General features: G+C 42.8%; 1 protein-coding gene across 7 annotated transcripts in view; it reads right to left on the reverse strand.

Moving 5' to 3' along the window:
• The window catches only part of adgb (androglobin), a 116,096-nt gene that overhangs the window by 38,630 nt on the left and 58,367 nt on the right, over positions 1 to 19,099 (reverse strand). For all 7 annotated transcript variants that reach the window (XM_061929804.2, XM_061929803.2, XM_061929802.2 and 4 more), the window contains 8 exons: positions 18,857 to 18,991; positions 16,181 to 16,274; positions 11,628 to 11,759; positions 11,325 to 11,478; positions 11,068 to 11,255; positions 4,586 to 4,767; positions 4,229 to 4,386; positions 3,417 to 3,519 (listed from right to left, as the gene is read on the reverse strand). In XM_061929804.2, the coding sequence (XP_061785788.1) occupies positions 3,417 to 3,519; positions 4,229 to 4,386; positions 4,586 to 4,767; positions 11,068 to 11,255; positions 11,325 to 11,478; positions 11,628 to 11,759; positions 16,181 to 16,274; positions 18,857 to 18,991 (1,146 nt within the window). The remainder of the gene's footprint in view (positions 1 to 3,416; positions 3,520 to 4,228; positions 4,387 to 4,585; positions 4,768 to 11,067; positions 11,256 to 11,324; positions 11,479 to 11,627; positions 11,760 to 16,180; positions 16,275 to 18,856; positions 18,992 to 19,099) is intronic.

Raw genomic sequence — 19,099 nt, forward strand, 5'->3', positions numbered from 1 at the left:
TTCGTAGAGAAGGAGGATAACTGTTGGCATCCTTGCATCGATTAACATGGCCTTAACAAAATTAAAAATAGTTACCCTCTCCCGCTTATTGATTTCGCCTTTGCTCCATCATATTTGTGGCCACAATTTTTTCCAAACTGGATTTGTGCAACACTTGCAATCTGGTTAGAATAAGGGAGGAAAGCAAGTAGAAGACCGCGTTTGATACACCCTTGGGTCACTTTGAGTACTGGTCATGCCTTTTAGTCTCACTAACGTGCCAGCTGTATTACAAAACCCTATAAATGACATGCTAAAAGTTATAATTAACCAGTTCTGTTTCATTTACCTAGACAATTTTCTTATTTTCTCCAGAAGCTTCCATGAGCACGTAAAGTATGTCCAACACATTTTTCAGCGGCTGTTGGATAACCTTCTTTTTGTCAAAGCAGAAAAAATTTGAATTTCACAACTCCTCGGTCTTGTTTCTGGGGTACATCGTGTAGAGGAGTCATTTGAAACCCAATCTTGCCAAGATCCAGGCAGTGGTCGAGTGGCCCTCTCCTACATCAAGAAAACATTTGCACAGGTTTTTTTTTGTTTTCACCAACTTTTAAGCACTTCATTTGTAATTTTAGCAGCAAGGCTGAACCTCTGACAAAGCTTATTCTGCCAAAGTACCTGTTATTTGGACCCTTGAGGCCGCGGCGGATTTTTCTATGATTAAAGGATTGTTTACCAAGGTGCCAGTACTTACCCATGCTAATCCCATTTTGCAATTTTTTGTCGAGGTTGACGCGTCTGATACAGGATTGGGAGCAGTCTTTTCACAGTACTCCCCACCAGACCAGAAGCTCCGCCCATGTGCTGTCTTGTCACGTCGCCTCACCACTGCTGAAAGGGATTATGACGTGGGTAATAAAGAGCTGTTGGCCATCGTTTTTGTGCCACAGGAATGGAGGCACTGGTTTGAGAGCACAGCAACCCCTTCCTTGGTCGTCACAGATCACAAGAACCTGGCCCACATGAGAACTGCTCAGAGACTTAACTTCCGCCAGGCACTTTGGTCTTTGTTCTTCAAATGCTTTAACTTCTCCATCACCAAGCTCCCGCAACATCAAACCAGATGCTCTCTCCAGAATCTACGGTCCAACCAAAGAGGATGGTACTCCCAAGACCATCATTCCTGTGGTGCAGGTGGTGGGAGCCTTCCAGTGGGGGGTGGAGAAAAAGCTGTCATTAATTCTCAGGTGCCCAAGAACTGCCCTGTTGATAACCTGGTCCTTCAGTGGGAACACGTCTCTACGGTCTCCTGCCATACCCAGAGTGAGGCACACAAGGTTAGTCATCGCTCAGAGGGTCTGGTGGCCTTTGATAAACACCTATGTCAAGGAGTTTGTCACCGCTTGCACCGTCTGCACCAGAACAAAGGCTTCTCTCTTCCCATTCCTTCACGACCTTGGTCACACATTGCCCTGGACACAGGCTTTCCTGTATCTCGTGGCAACAGCATCATTTTTAGTGTGGTCGACCAATTTTCTAAGATGGTTCACTTCATCGCCCTACTCAAATTGCCGTCATCCCTGGAGACAGCTTAGCTGCTGTTGAGGAATGTCTTCTGTATCCATGACATTCCTTTGGACTTGGTTTCCGACAAGGGGTCCTAGTGTGGTGTTTGTCTCTGCTGCTCTGCTGTCGCCTGTCTGCCCTCGCTTGCGGTGCCCCTCTGTCATTTCAGGGCGGAGCTGATGTCTCTCATACCTTCTGGAAGTTTGCCTTCAGGCCTTGTTCAGCCCTGCTGCCAGCCACAACAGTTGCCAGTTGATTGCTTGATACACAGCTCCCCAGCTATCATGTTTTTCCTCCCACGTAGCTTTTTCCTGTCTGTATTCCGCTTTGGCTTGTCCTCGTTTTCCTGGACACTCAGTAATTATTTGGCAGTTGTAGTTTATTCACCACACTGCTAACGCTCTTTTTGTTCCGTCCTTATTTTTGTGGCTTCATCCACTTTATTGTTTGTACCCAGTATTTTTCTCCAATCCATGCAAGTGTGCTTTATGTTTATTAAATTATTTGTATATTTTTGTATACATATTTCTCTCTGGCACTCATCGAGGGTGGACGCTCCCATTTCCTCTCCCTTATCTCTCCTGCTTGCTTCTTTGTCTTGTCTTAACTTTCTTGTTGCCTCTTTTTGCACTGCCCTCCAAATCTAAACATTGGAACTATTTAACTGGCCTCAACGAAATTGACAAGATCTTGGTTTTGGGGGAACCTGGTGTCGTGACGAAGCGGTTGTTGCTGGACACGCGACGGACTCTTGGGAGAAGAAGACCTGGCGACCCTTTTCTGTCGAGGACGTGAAGATATCTACCTATTCGGAATTATGACAACAGGAAATCTGCTTATTGGAGTAAGCGTTGCTCTGGTTTGTCCACAAATTGGAAGTTGCTGGTTGTCTTCAAAGTACCCTAAAGCTGCCACGAATGATTGGAGGATGCGAGAAGAACTGTGGACACTCTTGTGATTTGGATAACATCGGACTGTCTGCCTCGCAGGATTTTTGAGGACCAGTCATAGACAATTTAGAGTGAAAAGCAAATTTTCATTTTCACTCGCATACAAAACATTCTAACTTGGATTGTTTCCCTGGCTTCGAGACTCTCCCGTAGGACAGTGCAGCGAAGACACAACAAACTCCCTTCTTGTCTCTCATGGACACACACCTGTTGTTGTTGTCTTTGGACTTATCGGCTGCACAAGAATCAAGGCCGCAGAACAGAGACACACTGTAGGCTTACATACAAACAACATGCATCCACAAAAATATACGCCACACATACACCCCCTAACCCCCCAACCCAACGCCCTCGGCGCAAATCCCATAGGGGTGATGGAAGGATGGTCAGCGCTGAGAGCTGCGGCCTACCACCATTACTCCGCCCCTTCCCTCTGTTGCGAGATATCTCGAGATGTATGTTGTAATATGTACATGTGCTTTGCTATGGAGGTTTTTTCCCACTCCAGACTGGGGCTCCTTAGGAGCCCAGTCTAGATTGTATTTTTTTACTCATCCTTCCCCAGCGTTTTACCTTTTTCCCCATCTTTTACGGGGCGCCTTGTGGCGACCCATCAGCGTTCCTGTTCTGTAACCCTGTACACTGTTTGTCTAATTTTGAACGGGTTTGTGCTGAAAACAAAGTTTCGTAGTACTTGTGCAATGACAATAAAGACCTATCTATCTATCATGTCTCTCTCTCTGCCTTGGGGGCCAATCCTAACAATGAGGCCTGTATTCACTTTTGAAAGATAATGTTTTTATACTGTTTATCAAGGCAAAATACCGATTTTGATTTAAAAAAGGAAGCACATATATTGCAGTGTGTTAACAGTGGTTTTCATGTGTGATGTGGGATTGGGAACATAGCTTTGAGTACCTTGTGTTTCTCTGTAACTGAGCAGATGGGCAAAAGCCAACTGAGAATCATCCAAATCCCAGCTCTGACGCAGCACCTCTGCCTTCACCAAATACTTATGCTCCTGTCAAACAAATAAAAAAACATACAATTCTCAAGATTTATAAACAACACTAGAACATTTTTTGTAAACTGGAGCTACAAGTAAGTTATTCACAGCAACGTTATCTAAATGTATTTGCATTTAAGTAAACATGTTTTTAAACAGAACACTGCAGTCTACAAGCTGAGCATCAAAATGTCTCATGTGGCTTTCAATGGAGTGGAACATTATTTTTAATCACAGATGTCTGCTTTAATTGATCAGTGGTCTTACGGACTAATCAATATGCCTCTCGCTGATGAGCTACTAAATTCGACATGATCCGTCTCATTACAGTCCACGGTGCTGCTCAGTTTCCATATCATTATTTCTTACAAGCTTGGATGCATGTGCAGTGGTTCTTTTGTGAATGCACAAGTACATGGTGTACTGAAAAAAGCATCTACACAGTATGTGTTTAGATAGTACTGGGAAAGTCAGACAGTAACAACAAAAGCATTCCTCTGGTTTTTGCTGCTGTTCTCTTGTGCATTTTGTCTGTGTGAGAATGCGAGTGGGTGGGTGGGTAAATTCATGTGTTTGCGCAAGTCTGCAAGTAAGGTGCTATGAGTATCTGGCAGTGAAAATTCATATGAACACAAGCAGAAAGCAAGTGGGAGAGAAGACGAAGCGAAAGAGAGGGAGAAGGAACGTGTCAGAGCAACCGGTGAATCCACGCAGTTGTTTTTACCGGCAACCAAGTGGGCGGCGGTGAGTGGTCAGCTGCAACGTCTGATTTCCCTGATGTACTGTCCTCCTCTTCCTGCTGGCTACCGTCTAACACCTTGATTTCGTTCTCTGGAGTCGGGGATATGTTCTGGTTCTCCTCCTCTACTGCGCAACTGGGAGCTGTAATAAGGAGAATAAAGGCCTGAGTCGGAGGGGAAAAAAGACAAATGGCGAGTGTTGCGTCCTGTTATCGCAGCAAGAATTGGAAAGCTAATTAAACAGTCGGGAAAGCTTCTTTTAGTAGAGGAAAAAAGCCATCCCAGTTTGTTTAAAATCTAAGAATAACACAATGAACATATGCTTAAAACACATCCCAAACCTATTGGCTCCTCTTCTTTGCTGGGCAGGAAGTTGAACACGGGAATCACGGCGACGCCTTGCCCAGTGGCGCTGGCCACTTCACTCTCGTGGTCCATAATGAACAGTCGTATCATCACAGATGGAGAGGATGTCTGAAAGTGAAGAGTTGCGGGGACCGGTGTAGTCACCTTCACAGCATAGCTGTAAACACATTTTATATGTTTGTTTGACAATTAATGGTTCACTACAATGACTCACAATCATATACAGTCCTATAATTAAGAAATGTACAAGTACAATTACATGTACAGTTAATTAGCATTAACATAAAGTAGTATATTGTAAATGCTCTAATTATAGTCCGTGTCATGTCTGTGTAATCATGTTTTGTTTTGTTTAGTTGTTGGACTCTTTAGTTTCTGGCTTTTCACTCCCTTGTCTTGTTTCCATGGTTACCCATTAGTTTTCACCTGTCACGTCACGCACCTGTTTCACGTTTTGAGTCACGCACCTGTTTTCGTTAATCATGTAGGTAGTATTTAAGTTCATTGTTTTCAGTTCGTCGTCCTGGCGAAATCCCGTATTCATACCGCTGTCACACTCTGTCTACCTCTGCGCACTTCATGCCATGTCCAAGTAAGTTTTTTTCTATTAATGCCACAGTTAGTGTTTTTGTTTAATTGTTCACAGTTTTTTGCCCCCGTGCAAGTCTTTTTGTTTCGTTAGTCAAGTTTGTACATCCGCCTTGAGCGCGCTTTTTGTTCCTTTGAGTGTTATAAATAAATATGTATTCACCTTCACGCCATGACCAGTCCAGCTTTACTTGCATCTCGGGAAAACAAACACACCATAGTCCACGTCTTGACAGATTTCTCCAGCAACATAGTTTTTCGGCGAGAAAGTTGGACAGTTTGGACGAGGCAATGTGGGAGGTCCTCCGCGCCATGGAAGCCGAGACACTTCGCTATTCCCCCATGGAGCGCAAGGATCTCATTTGGGGTCCTGGCGGCAAACTGGTGCCGATGAGCTCCGTGTGCCATGACGACGCTAACGCGTCTCCCCAGCCACGGAAGCGCCGCCAAAGGAGAGGGACGTCCGGAAGAACTTCCGCGAGCCAGCAGGACACGCCGCTCCCACAAGCCCCGCCCCCTCCGGGCGGAAGCAAGCAGCAGTCTGCCCGGCTTCCCCAGGATGACATCACAGCCCAGGATTTTTTTTTCAATACTTTTTCTTTAGATCACCCGCCTCCAGCTAAAAACTCTAATGCCATGTCTTTGATAAAACATTATCAAAACATGTTTTTAGAAATCAGGTCTAATCAGTCCAAGCCACGTCCCAAATTTCATGTCCCGCCCCCGTCACAATTTTTTTCTTTTTTTCCGCCCACACAACCCCAGGTGGGGGATAAAGAAAAACATTGTGGACAATTTAAAGGGGAAGTTTCAGCCCCCCTCCTGACCTCCCTCCGCCCACCCCTAGAGAGAGTTCCAGACCGCAGAGAGCGCGTCTGGTATCCGCCCGTTGAGGGGTGGCTGGGGTCAGGAGCTGTGTTGGTGGGGTGGCTCAGCATCGCCAAGCCAAGCCACAGCCACCAGCACGGCCGCCGCCACCGGTCTTACGGCCTGTTAAGCCACAACCTCCGGTTCGGCCACCACCACCGGTCTTTTGGCCTGCCAAGCCGCAACCCCCAGCTAGGCCACCTCCACCAAAGCTAGCACCAGTAGCTGCACCACGGCTAGCGCCAAGGCTAGCACCAGAGCCAAGGCTAGCACCAGTAGCAGCACCGCGGCTAGCACCACGGCTAGCTGCACCACGGCTAGCACCTGTCGCTGCACCACGGCTAGCACCTGTCGCAGCTCCACGGCTAGCACCTGTCGCCGCACCAAGGCTAGCACCAGCTCCATGCCAAGACCAAGACCCTCCACGCCAAGTCCAAGACCAAGACCCTCCACGCCAAGTCCAAGACCAAGACCCTCCACGCCAAGACCAAGACCAAGACCCTCCACGCCAAGTCCAAGACCAAGACCCACCACGCCAAGCTCCGGTACCAGCTCAGCGACGCCAAGTGCCGCCAGTCGCAGCTCAACGACGCCAAGTGCCGCCAGTCGCAGCTCCACGACGCCAAGTGCCGCCAGTCGCAGCTCCACGACGCCAAGTGCCGCCAGTCGCAGCTCCACGACGCCAAGTGCCGCCAGTCGAAGCTCCACGACGCCAAGACCCAAACCAAGACCAAGACCCGCCATGCCAAGACCAAGACCAAGACCCGCCATGCCAAGACCAAGACCAAGACCCGCCATGCCAAGACCAAGACCAAGACCCGCCATGCCAAGACCAAGACCAAGACCCGCCACGCCAAGACCAAGACCCACACCAAGACCAAGACCCACGCCGAGCTTCGCCGCCTGACGCGCCACGCCGAGCTTCGCCGCCTGACTCACCACGCCGAGCTTCGCCGCCTGACTCACCACGCCGAGCTTCGCCGCCTGACTCACCACGCCGAGCTTCCACGCCTGCCATGACGACGACGCGCCTGCCTCCTCGTCGGCCACGGATATGGCCGCTACCTGGTCGCCCGCCACGCCAAGTGCGCCCACCTCCCAGTCGGCCACGGATGTGGCCCGTCCCGGGTCACCCACCTCGCCTGCTGCAGCGGCGTTCCACTCACCGCCGTCACATGACTATGCCCCGGTGGATACGGGGTCACGTGGTCTGGCGACCCACCGCCATGTCCCTCACCCGCCCCCCCGTGACTAGTGATCATTGTTTTTTTGGGTTTTTTTTTAATGGACATCTGGTATCTGTCCTTAAGGGAGGGGCTCTGTCATGTCTGTGTAATCATGTTTTGTTTTGTTTAGTTGTTGGACTCTTTAGTTTCTGGCTTTTCACTCCCTTGTCTTGTTTCCATGGTTACCCATTAGTTTTCACCTGTCACGTCACGCACCTGTTTCACGTTTTGAGTCACGCACCTGTTTTCGTTAATCATGTAGGTAGTATTTAAGTTCATTGTTTTCAGTTCGTCGTCCTGGCGAAATCCCGTATTCATACCCCTGTCACACTCTGTCTACCTCTGCGCACTTCATGCCATGTCCAAGTAAGTTTTTTTCTATTAATGCCACAGTTAGTGTTTTTGTTTAATTGTTCACAGTTTTTTGCCTCCGTGCAAGTCTTTTTGTTTCATTAGTCAAGTTTGTACATCCGCCTTGAGCGCGCTTTTTGTTCCTTTGAGTGTTATAAATAAATATGTATTCACCTTCACGCCATGACCAGTCCAGCTTTACTTGCATCTCGGGAAAACAAACACACCATAGTCCACGTCTTGACAGTCTGGGCGTGTATTTACCAGTATTCAGTTTCAGTTTCAGTTTATTTCGAACATGCATACGATACAATGTAATGCATCACACATTTCCAGTTTTTCATTTAAGCACGTCCAAAAAGGAGAAGGAAGAAGCAGAGCTTATTTAATCCTCCCCATTTTCATACCAGAGCAATTTTATCCAATTTCCTTGTTGTCAGTAACAGAACAGTAAACAAATAAATAATAAATAAATAATATACCATAGTAAGCAAACCAATATTAAATACATAAATATGTTTTGTCTCAATAAAAAAAAAAAAAAAAGAAAAAAAAAAGGGGTTCAAGATGTGCATCATAATTCTACTTTGTGAACACTTGTAGTTTGAACAGTCTCAGACAGAATTATATTGGTGCTTTGTTTGATTTCTTTGATTAATCCCTTCCATAATAGAATTCCACATACCGATATACTAAAGGTTTTAAACGCTGTACGTGCGTAAAAATGTTTTAAATTAGAATTTCTTCTTAGGTTATATTTCTCCTCTTTTGTTGAGAAGAATTGTTGTACATTCTTGGGTAGCAAGTTATATTTTGCTTTGTACATAATTTTAGCTGTTTGGTAATGCACCAAATCGTTGTATTTCAATAATTGTGGTTTAATAAATAAAGGGTTTGTATAACCTCTACATCCAACATTATGTATTATTCTAATTGATCTTTTTTGTAACACAGTTAGTGAATGAAGCGCACATTTGTAGTTATTCCCCCATATTTCTACACAGTAACACAGATATGGTATTGTTACATGTATTAAAGGAACAATACTGTAGCAACACAACCAATGCTTTACTAGCGTAAGGCGCAATCTGCTGAACCAGCATTAATATTACTGACGTACACAGCAGTATGACAAGTGTAACATACATGAGTTTTACACTAAAGGCTGATCAGGCCAAGCAACATTTTAAAACACATGCAGAGGTTAGATAAAGCCGCTGGTTGCTGACCGCTATACACCTGTTTGTTGGCTACCACCACAGATGTTTTTTGTCCTGGAACTAATTATAAATCTGGTTATTTTGCTTTGTAACAGCACACCCGGCCACTATAAGAGACTCTGTGGTTAACCCATGGGTTGGAAACCCGCAGCGCCCTTGTTGTGGCTCCCTTTGGAGAAATCAGATGTGTTTAACACACACGCGTGGGGGAAGTGTGCATTTGCAGAAAGAGTTTTACAATTTCAGACTGTCTGTGAGGCCGTGAATATAACCGCTTCTATGTTAGCTACCTCTCTTTATTTATAATGTATATTTTCTGCTGGATCTACTCTCGATTTTATGCTGCAGCTGTTACATATACTGTAATATTGTACATTGTAATTGTTATATATATTATATAAAAATATAATATATCAGTATATATTATATACTGTATATATAATATGTAAATATTACATATATGTTATATTTTATATATTGCTTCTACGGTACATTTTTAGTCTACTTTATACCTGCATTATCCTTTCCACCCTTACACTTTCCATTTTTTGTAACTGAGCTACTGTGTGGAACAATTTCCCTTGTGGATCATTAATGTTAGTCTAAGTCTAATATGTACAGGTGATTGGATGGGTTCGAGGAAGGAAAAGGGAGAGGGAGTTGGTGTGTGTGTGTATAAGGGAGCTGGTGTGTGTGTTTGTGTTTGTGCATGTACATGTGTATGCGTGTGGCGAGACATTGGTGTCTTGAGTGTGCACCCCCGTGGTAAACTAACCATGAATACAACCGAAAACCCCAAAAACTAAGAAGACTTTAATTTTGATTGGACATAGATATCTTTGCCTTCACTGCCGACGACATTGGCCTCACCTGCCATCATGGAAAGAAAAAAAATGTAAAAAGAAAAAATAATAATTAAATTGTTATATGTATTGAGTGATTATACGATAAAGTTATTTTCCATTTAACTTCACCAGTTTTAAATTATTTTTATTCAAAATCGCTGAATTTTCACATTTGCTGTTCAAATACTGAGAAGAGACGGTGCGGTGATCAGCAGCCAGTTGAGGCACGTCACTCAGTTGTGCCTCAACATGGATTGCGGACTCGGCTAACTGCTGGCCTGCTGTGCAGTGAGACTGTATTGCTATATGAACTCTATTATACATTTCCATAGTTTAGTTAGCTGAGGTATATAATGTACAATGTATTTTGTCAACAACTGTATGTGTGTAACGTATTTCTTGTGCTGAGCAATCATAAAACTGCTGCGAAGACGCACTGTGTGAGGCTCGCAGTAATCCCGCCTCCTGGTGCCGGTTAATGCACCCCCGCCGCAGAATGCACCCCCCGACGGGAGCGCCACACCAACCAAAGCCCACACACAAACCCTCCACGTGCAAGACCGAATCTACCCAAAAAAAGTCACTTAACAAGAAGCCAAAAAGTGCAAAAACAACAATGCTCGCCCCAGAGGAGCCGTGAACGACTGCAGGGACACAACATTAGGTACACCTGCAGACTGCAGCACGGATTTCATATTTCATTCATTCACAACTCCTCCAACACAAACACCACTGTTCTCGCACTTATAAGTAAAGGCAAGACCATAATAACGTTTTTTTAATTAAATATGCTTTTTTGTGTGCTACAGTTTGTATGTGTAAAGTTAAAGTTAAGTTAAAGTACCAATGATTGTCACACACACACTAGGTGTGGTGAACTTTGTCCTCTGCATTTGACCCATCCCCTTGATCACCCCCTGGGAGGTGAGGGGAGCAGTGGGCAGCAGCGGCGCCGCGCCCGGGAATAATTTTTGGTTATTTAACCCCCAATTCCAACCCTTGATGCTGAGTGCCAAGCAGGGAAGAATGCTGGTATGAGCTTTTAAACATAACCCGTTAACTGCTGCCAATCAAATAGTGAATAAGATACTCTTTAGGATTCATATGTTTGTAAATCTGACTGTGATGAAGTCAGTGCCTCACCAGCCATGAACCTCACCGCACGTCACTGGTGTATGATGTAACAGGTAAGATTAAAAACTATTAGTGTTATGTTTGTGACTACACTTTTTTCTTTGGTGAAAGAGGGAACACAATTGATTTTTTGATAGTGAAGGTTGCCAACCCCTGGGTTACCTGGTGTTAATTGGAGCATTTACGGTATATGCAAGGGAACTATTGTCGTATTACTTGGTCTTACCCACATATAATATTCCTGTTGTTGGGAATGTAATAATCCTGAAATTCCTGCACGGAAAATGTGCTGAGTGTAGTCGGCTGGGACAATTTTGGGAGAGGCTCCCTTGTACCAGTCAACCGCATTGTCCATTTAGCGCCAGCTGGGGGCAATTCAATGGTCATCACCTCTGCAACAAAGGTGTAACCATTCTGGAATGGGAAATTTGATTGAAATTAATTCATCGTATTCTCTATTATTTAGTGGCTAATAGAACAAACCATGTTGGGTTGATAAAGATGAGGCGGGACTCTTGTGATGAGCTTGGTCAGCTCTTCTCCTGTGTCATTATTTATGATGTGCAGCCGACAATAGCGAACCGGGCAGTAGACCTTTGGTAACAGCAGAGTCTCCTTAGTAAAAAAGAACACCTCTCTTCACCCATACAAAACAGAAAAAGTAGGAAATTAAAATCCAAGTTACAGAAATATCAATTTATCGATCCAGAAAGTCACAAGCTTTTTCTCAAAATTAACATCCTGGGAATTCATCCTATGCCTTTCAAATGATAAAAGTAGACCCACCTAAAGAGCAAAATCCAGGAGTTGGCTTTTTCTGGAACGATGACGGAGTAATCAGCAAAAACTATTTTGGTCCATTCATCCAGCTGACAGGAGGAGAATTTGGTGTATTTATCAGAAAATTCAAACATGTTCCTGTGAAGAAACACACAAACAAAACCAGTTTCATACAAAGGTAAATCAACTCAATGGCTCAGAGTTAAAATAAAATTTTAAAAAATAAATCACAATTTTTGTAAAAAAAAGAAGAAGGTTTTTTTATGTCTTAATGTCATCAATAACATATGTTCTTCATTGTGATGTAGCAGTAGTTTAGTGACAAAAGTGGTTCACAGGCCTCTGTCCTGGCTGCTCATTACAATATGGTCAACATTGATAATTAAAGAAAAATGGAATTTACCGCACTTCACATTTTCCACATGTTTGTTATGTTGCAGCTTTATGCCAAAATTCTATAGATAATAACCCATAATGACAATGTCCATCCATCCATCCATCCATTTTCTACCGCTTTTCCCTGGGGTTACGGGGGGTGCTGGAGCTATATTTCATCTGCATTCGGATAAGTCGCCACCTCATCGCAGGGCTAACACAGATAGACAGACAATATTCACACTCACATTCAATGCCAATGTAAAAAGGTTTATTTAAAAAATGCAAATTCATTAAAAATAAAAAACTAAGAAATTCTTAAGTATTCACACGTTTTGCGCAATACTTAGTTGATGCACTTTGGCAGCAATGACAGCCTCACGACTTTTTGAAAACAATGCCACCAGCTTGGCATACCTATCTTTGGGCAGTTTCGCCCATTCCTCTTTGCAGCACCTCTTAATGGTAAACGGGTTAGCTCAATCGGGTTGGATGGGAAGCGTTGGTTTTCTTTCAGGATGTCTCTGTATATCTTTTTCTCTATCCTGACTAGTTACTATTTTGGTGCCGGTACCAAAATGTATTCAATACTTTTCGATACTATTTAAAATAAAGGGGACGACAGAAAAAAAATCATTATTGGCTTTGATTTTAACTACACATTTTATGATACCGGTACATTAACCATTTGTTTCTTATTGCAATCAAAGAAGAATGTTGTCATTAAATAAAATATTAAACATACTAGACAACTTGTCTTTTAATAGTAAGTAAGCAACAAAGGCTACTAATTTGGCTGCTGACATATGCAGTAACATATTGTGTCATTTCTCATTCTATTATTTTGTCAAAATTATGAGGGACAAACTGTAAAAAATTGGTTATTAATTTACTCGTTTATTTACTCTTAATATATGCTTACTTTCTGTTTGAACATGTTCTACCTACTCTTCGGCTACTACTATTTCCTTAGTTTATAAATGCTAAAAAATGACGAAATAATTTTAAACAATTTTTAAAAACTATGTAATCATTGTAGTATCGACGATATATGGCTCTTGTAAGAAGTATCGTTACAGCCCATGTCTGTGTAGATCCACCCATGGCATTTGTTTACATTCAGAAGCACTAGCTTGGTGTTAGCGGTTAGCAATTGTATCCACCGTTGGAGGATACAATAGCTAACCGTAGTAAAGCATGTTTAGATATTTCTCGTCCTACAGGGATGATACTTAAGGGAAACGTAGTTTATTTGTCGCCATGGAGGCAATGATTAGTGATTTAGTAGAAGTAGCTAAAACATTGCCAACTGGGGATTGACATTAGCTGCTTGCTAGCTAGCCATGCTTTAAACACCTCTTCAAGAACAGCGTGTCAGTGAAAAAGCTTTACTTTTATCGTTCGTTTTAAGCCAAAATACATCCATTCTCCCTACTAGGTCTCCACAGTCTGTCTGCTTGTAAGTACACCGTGCGTATGCTTTGCCTAACATGCTTGTTGTACCAGCAATGTCACAACGTGACGACAGGGCTGTCATGTCTGGAAAAGAAAAGTATAGTACCGTCTTTAACTCATTAGTACTGCGCTACTTTATTAGTACCGGTATACCGTACAACCCAAATCCGGACTAGTCTCCCAGTTCCCGCTGCTGAAAAACATCCCCACAGCATCATGCTGCCACCGCCATGCTTCACGGTAGGGATGGTATTGGCCTGGTGATGAGCTGTGTCTGGTTTCTTCCAAACATGATGGCTGGCATTCACGCCAAAGAGTTTAATCTTTGTCTCATCAGACCAAAATATTTTGTTTCTCATGGTTTGAGAGTCTCTCACGTGCATGTTGGCAAAATTTTTACGTAGAAATGGCTTCCATCTAGCCACTCTACCTTACAGGCCTGGTTGGTGGATTGCTGCAGAGATGGTTGTCCTTCTGGAAGGTTCTCTCTCCACAGAGGAATGCTGTAGCTCAGACAGAGTCACCCTCGGGTTATTGGTCACCTCCCTGACTAGACAAAGATGAATGCAACAATGTACAGAGACATCTCGGATGAAAACCAACGCTTCCCATCCAACCTGATGGAGCTTGAGAGGTGCTGCATAGAGGAATGGGGAAAGAGGAATGGGTGAAACTGCCCAAAGAAATCTCAGCGTTTCGACGTTCATCCGAGTAGGTTTCATCAGTTCGTACTCATAGACTTAGATTGGTCAGATCTAGTCCTTAGTACCGGTATACCATACAACCCTAATCCTGACTAGTCTCCCAGTTCCTGATGCTGAAAAAATCCCCACAGAATGACGCTGCCACCACCATGCTTCACTGTAGGGATGGTATTGGCCTGGTGATGAGCAGTGCATTGTTTCCTCCAAACATGATGCCTGGCATTCACGCCAAAGAGTTACATTTTTGTTTCATCTGAACAAAAAAATGTTGTCCCCACAGCATGTTGCTGCCACCAATGATGAGTGGAGCCTTGTTTCCTCCAAACTAGATCTGACCAATCAAAGTCTGTGAGCACGAACTGATAGAGCCTACTCGGATGAGCGGCGAAACGTCTTCCGAGACAAACCAAGCAGTCCAGTTGCGATCGATTGAACGCCCTGAGATGACAATGACCTGGATGAATGAGAACCTTCATAGACATGCCCAAAGATAGGTGTCCCAAGCTGCCAAATGGGGTATCCTACTCAGTGGCCTAGTGGTTAGAGTGTCCGCCCTGAGATCGGTAGGTTGTGAGTTCAAACCAGCCGAGTCATACCAAAGACTATAAAAATGGGACCCATTACCTCCCTGCTTGGCACTCAGCATCAAGGGTTGGAATTGGGGGTTAAATCACCAAAAATGATTCCCAGGCGCGGCACCACTGCTGCCCACTGCTCCCCTCACCTCCCAGGGGGTGAACAAGGAGATGGGTCAAATGCAGAGGACAAATTTCACCACACCTAGTGTGTGTGACAATCATTGGTACTTTAACTTTAACTTTTAACTTAATCCACAAAGTGTTGAGCAAAGGCTGTGCATGATTATTTACAGTATATGTAATTTTTTAGTTTGAACACATTTGCAAACAATATAAAAAAATAACATTTTGGGAATAAAAATTAATTTATTCCATTATGGAATAAGGCTGTAACATAATGTGGAAAAAGTGAAGCGCTGTGAATAATTTCAGGATACAGTGTATACTGCAAGGTTGAGTTGGTTATTTGTTTTAGGTTATACAGATAATATTAGTGATTTAATTACAACTTATAGCAATTGGAGGGGACTCGTCGCCCAATGTTCCAACAGGAATGGGAGGAACTAAGCTAAGCTATAGCAAGTGTAAATACACATATGTATATACAACAGTGAGGAATGTTACAAAGCTACACTTAAAACATCCGTGTACAGTGATGACAGTTGACACTGGAACAGATTATTTATATTTATTTAATATGGGGTATTTAAAAACATTGACAAATCAATACGTCAACCATCATTATGATTGAATTTAAAGGAAGGCTTTCCGAACTCTTTGTCTCCAAGTGCCGTGGTGAAAATTTGCCAATTATCCACGGGCGAAACACAACGATTTTGAGCATACCGTGAGTTAGGAGTTTAGGCTGATGCCACTTTCTAAAAGGTAGTGAAGATCATCATGATCAATAGATTGGAACTAGTTAGCCTTGCAGACAAGTCATCAATGATTTTGCAAGCATGAAAGAGGTCGTATGTATTCAATTTGGGAAGCCACCCTGTGGCGGACGTAAGAAAACGACTTAGCTCACTTTGGGCATCCCTGCTCTGAGGATTCCTCCGTAATAGAAAAATTCCCACAACCTCTATACACTTGCTCATGCACAAACATACTTCCCTAGGCAGCGGGTCATATGGCAGACGCTGCAAGCTGATTGGAACAACGTAAGGATAAACAGCAGATGGTACCACTGGGAAAAAGATGGAACACAATGTGGAAAATGCTCCCTGCCTGGCCGCCCCAGGCCACCACAACCAGGAGAGGGAGCCAATTCTGGGCGTGTGGCAGCACAGACAGGCTCAAAGAAATGACAGGATATGAAATACTGTACACAACACATATTGCAGTCTTGTTGTGGAATATCAGTAATAAGCTCACCAGCGCTCACTGCTTTTAAATAGTGTGTGAAAAAGGCTGAAGCAATTAAAGACAGTGTATCTTCATTTACCGTAGCAAGGAAGTGGCGTGTTTGTCAGCGTCACTTTCGACCTTTGACCACATGTCTGAAAGGACTGTAGCTATCTGGATGTTGTCTTTTCCGACTGGACGGCACGAGGAGTACATACACACAAGCACAAGGCAAAGTACGATTAAAGATGAAAGACAATGCACATTGCCAATACATGAAACATTCAGTGGGGCTGACCTACTTTTTCAGTGGGAAGCAGCAATTGCTCCATGTATTTTGGTAAGTGGAACTGTAGTATTTTCCTAACTGTATATTGACATAGCATAGCACCAGTGTGAGAATGGCCACAAGCTGCATTGTTTTAAACGACCTGCTCTCTAAATTGTCAACAAGAGATGCATACCTACTATATTTATAAGGGGAGTAAGGAATAGTGAGAAAAAGGGATGTCAGTCCAAAATATGCTGCGGAATTTGTTCTAAAATGTATTTTCATTTTTGGTGGTTACACTTTGGGTGTCAATCGGACAAATACACTTCAGACTACAGAGGAAACACATTTTGAAAGAATCTTCCCTTTGTTATTTTTACAGGAGTGCATTAAGCTTATGTATGCAAACAGCAGCACTAGTTGATTAACAAGCTATAAACCAGAGGTGTCCAAACTTTTTGCCTCGGGGGCCGCATTGGGCTAAAAAAATTTGCCCTGGGGCGGAAAGTCAACTGCGTGTAAAGTAACAATATATACAGTGTATATATATATATATATATATATATATATATATATATATATATATATATATATATATATATATATATATATATATATATATATGTATATATATATATATAGCCTATACATATATATGTGCACATATATACATATTATATTAATATATTACATACATATATATTTTATCTATATATACATACATACAGACATGTATATACTATATATATTTATACAGTGCTGAAGTACGTGTACTTATATAGACTTTAAATATATGTGTAATGTAAATAAATAATCATCTAAATACATTTTGCATCGAAATCACAATCTTAAATTCAGGGTTTTTTAAAAATTATTTATTACAATTATGTGATCACGTTTACATAGCTGTTTTTACACGTAATCTGCGATCTTAATGCTTTGAGTCTGCATATAAATTTCATACCAAATTGAAGGGGAAGTTTGCCAAACAGAATCACTTTGGTAAAGGCATATTTTTGAGGGTAATGGGCAATACGCTGTTATATGGATGCGCTTGTGCGCACACACACGCACACACAAACACACACACACACACACACACACACAAAGACCCTTTTTTTCCAACACAGCAGAGCGTTGATTGTGACGTAACAACAATCATTTGTACCAAAATAACACTTCAGTTTGCATAGTTAAAGCAAGCTGTAAGAGACTGAACAATTACACATTACTATTTCAACTTTAACAATCCCTCCCATCTGATCCTGACAACACTTCAATATAAAGTATAAACAATAAAACATTGAATATTAAGAGAATGTAAAAGTTTGACTCCAGCCTTGTTTCTTTTCCTGATGACCTTCTTAAAGTTTTGTAATCAATCAGAAATATCAAGCAGCTAAAATGCGCCAAACATGGGGAAGTGTGGAGAGAGTGTTCTGCATAGCACAAATCATGCACTTTAATGGATTTATATATGTGTAATTTTAAATTATATATACGTGCTTTGTAATGTCCACAAAGTTCAATGAGCAGGAGGTGTGTTATTTGTAGTTAATTTACACCACAAGTAGGGAAAGCTGTTTGTATTGGGTCATATAAATTGACGCTATGCTTAAGTTACTTTTAAATGAAATTCAAGTTCGTTGACCAACAGTTCTGTGTTCGCCCACAAGAGGGTGGCAATATCACTCTGATTAAGACTGGGGTCTAAATTTAGGCATAAACACTTAGGCATAAATACTCCAGGGGCTAATCTTCTTGTTAAACTTGTGGTGTCTCGCAGACCGCACTGAAGACTCCGGCGTGCCGCATTTGTCCCGTGGGCCGTAGATTTAACACCCGTGCTATAAACCAACAGTCAAATTCCCACTGACCCTATAGTACTGTCCTGTTTAATGAGGCAGAGGCAGTGTCCAATTCCCATATGTGCATGTTATTCAGGGAGTGACATTGTCATGTGTTGTTATGCCTTTAGAAGGCACAGTTAGCTGCAGGCTTTGGGTAGGAAAAAGAGAGCATCTGGGCAAAGTGAGATTTCACCTAGACAGTAAAATGATAAACTGCAAGAGAAATTATAGAGAAATATCAAATATATCAACGCAAAATATAGCCTGGTCTCTGCACTGCAAGGGATGTGTTGTGCATGTGTGCCTTTTAGCGTATGTGTATTTTTTTACCACTGCGGCAACCCCTGGTCTGTCAGGACATATTAGAAGGAGTGGCAGTCTCATCCTCTGCTCAGAGGCTCAATACATGCCACCAGGCTAGATCAAACTGTGACCAGAGAAAGCAGACAGTGTCTTGTGCAGGCTTTTATGTGTTTGGACAGCATATTATAATCCCTTCATGGAGACAGATGTGCTACTGCTGAAACCCGTTCAGACTCCACAAGGCATGCAAATCATTGGGGGAGAGCAGGAAATTAGTTCCAACAAACGCGTGTGCTGTCACGCAAACTCTTGGACCTTGGTATTCAATTTTGATTCTTGTGTGTTGGGTTACCGGATTTGGAGGATCTAAGGACCCGTCGCACCAAGCGACTCCTGAAAGCAGCCTGCAGAACAGTCGCCGCCTTGACCTCCTCAGCTGTTGGCTGATTGCTGTTCCAATTTTCTAGTGGCTTTGAGTCTTGATGCACTTTTGAGAGAATAACCAGAAAAAACAAAAGCAAATGAATGCCTGTATTACACAAGAAATTATCAACACTGTACAGTAATTCCTTAGCCCTCTTGGAACATTCAATTT

The sequence above is a fragment of the Nerophis lumbriciformis genome, linkage group LG34 (assembly GCF_033978685.3).
Source record: "Nerophis lumbriciformis linkage group LG34, RoL_Nlum_v2.1, whole genome shotgun sequence".
NCBI classification, from domain to species: Eukaryota; Metazoa; Chordata; class Actinopteri; order Syngnathiformes; family Syngnathidae; genus Nerophis; species Nerophis lumbriciformis.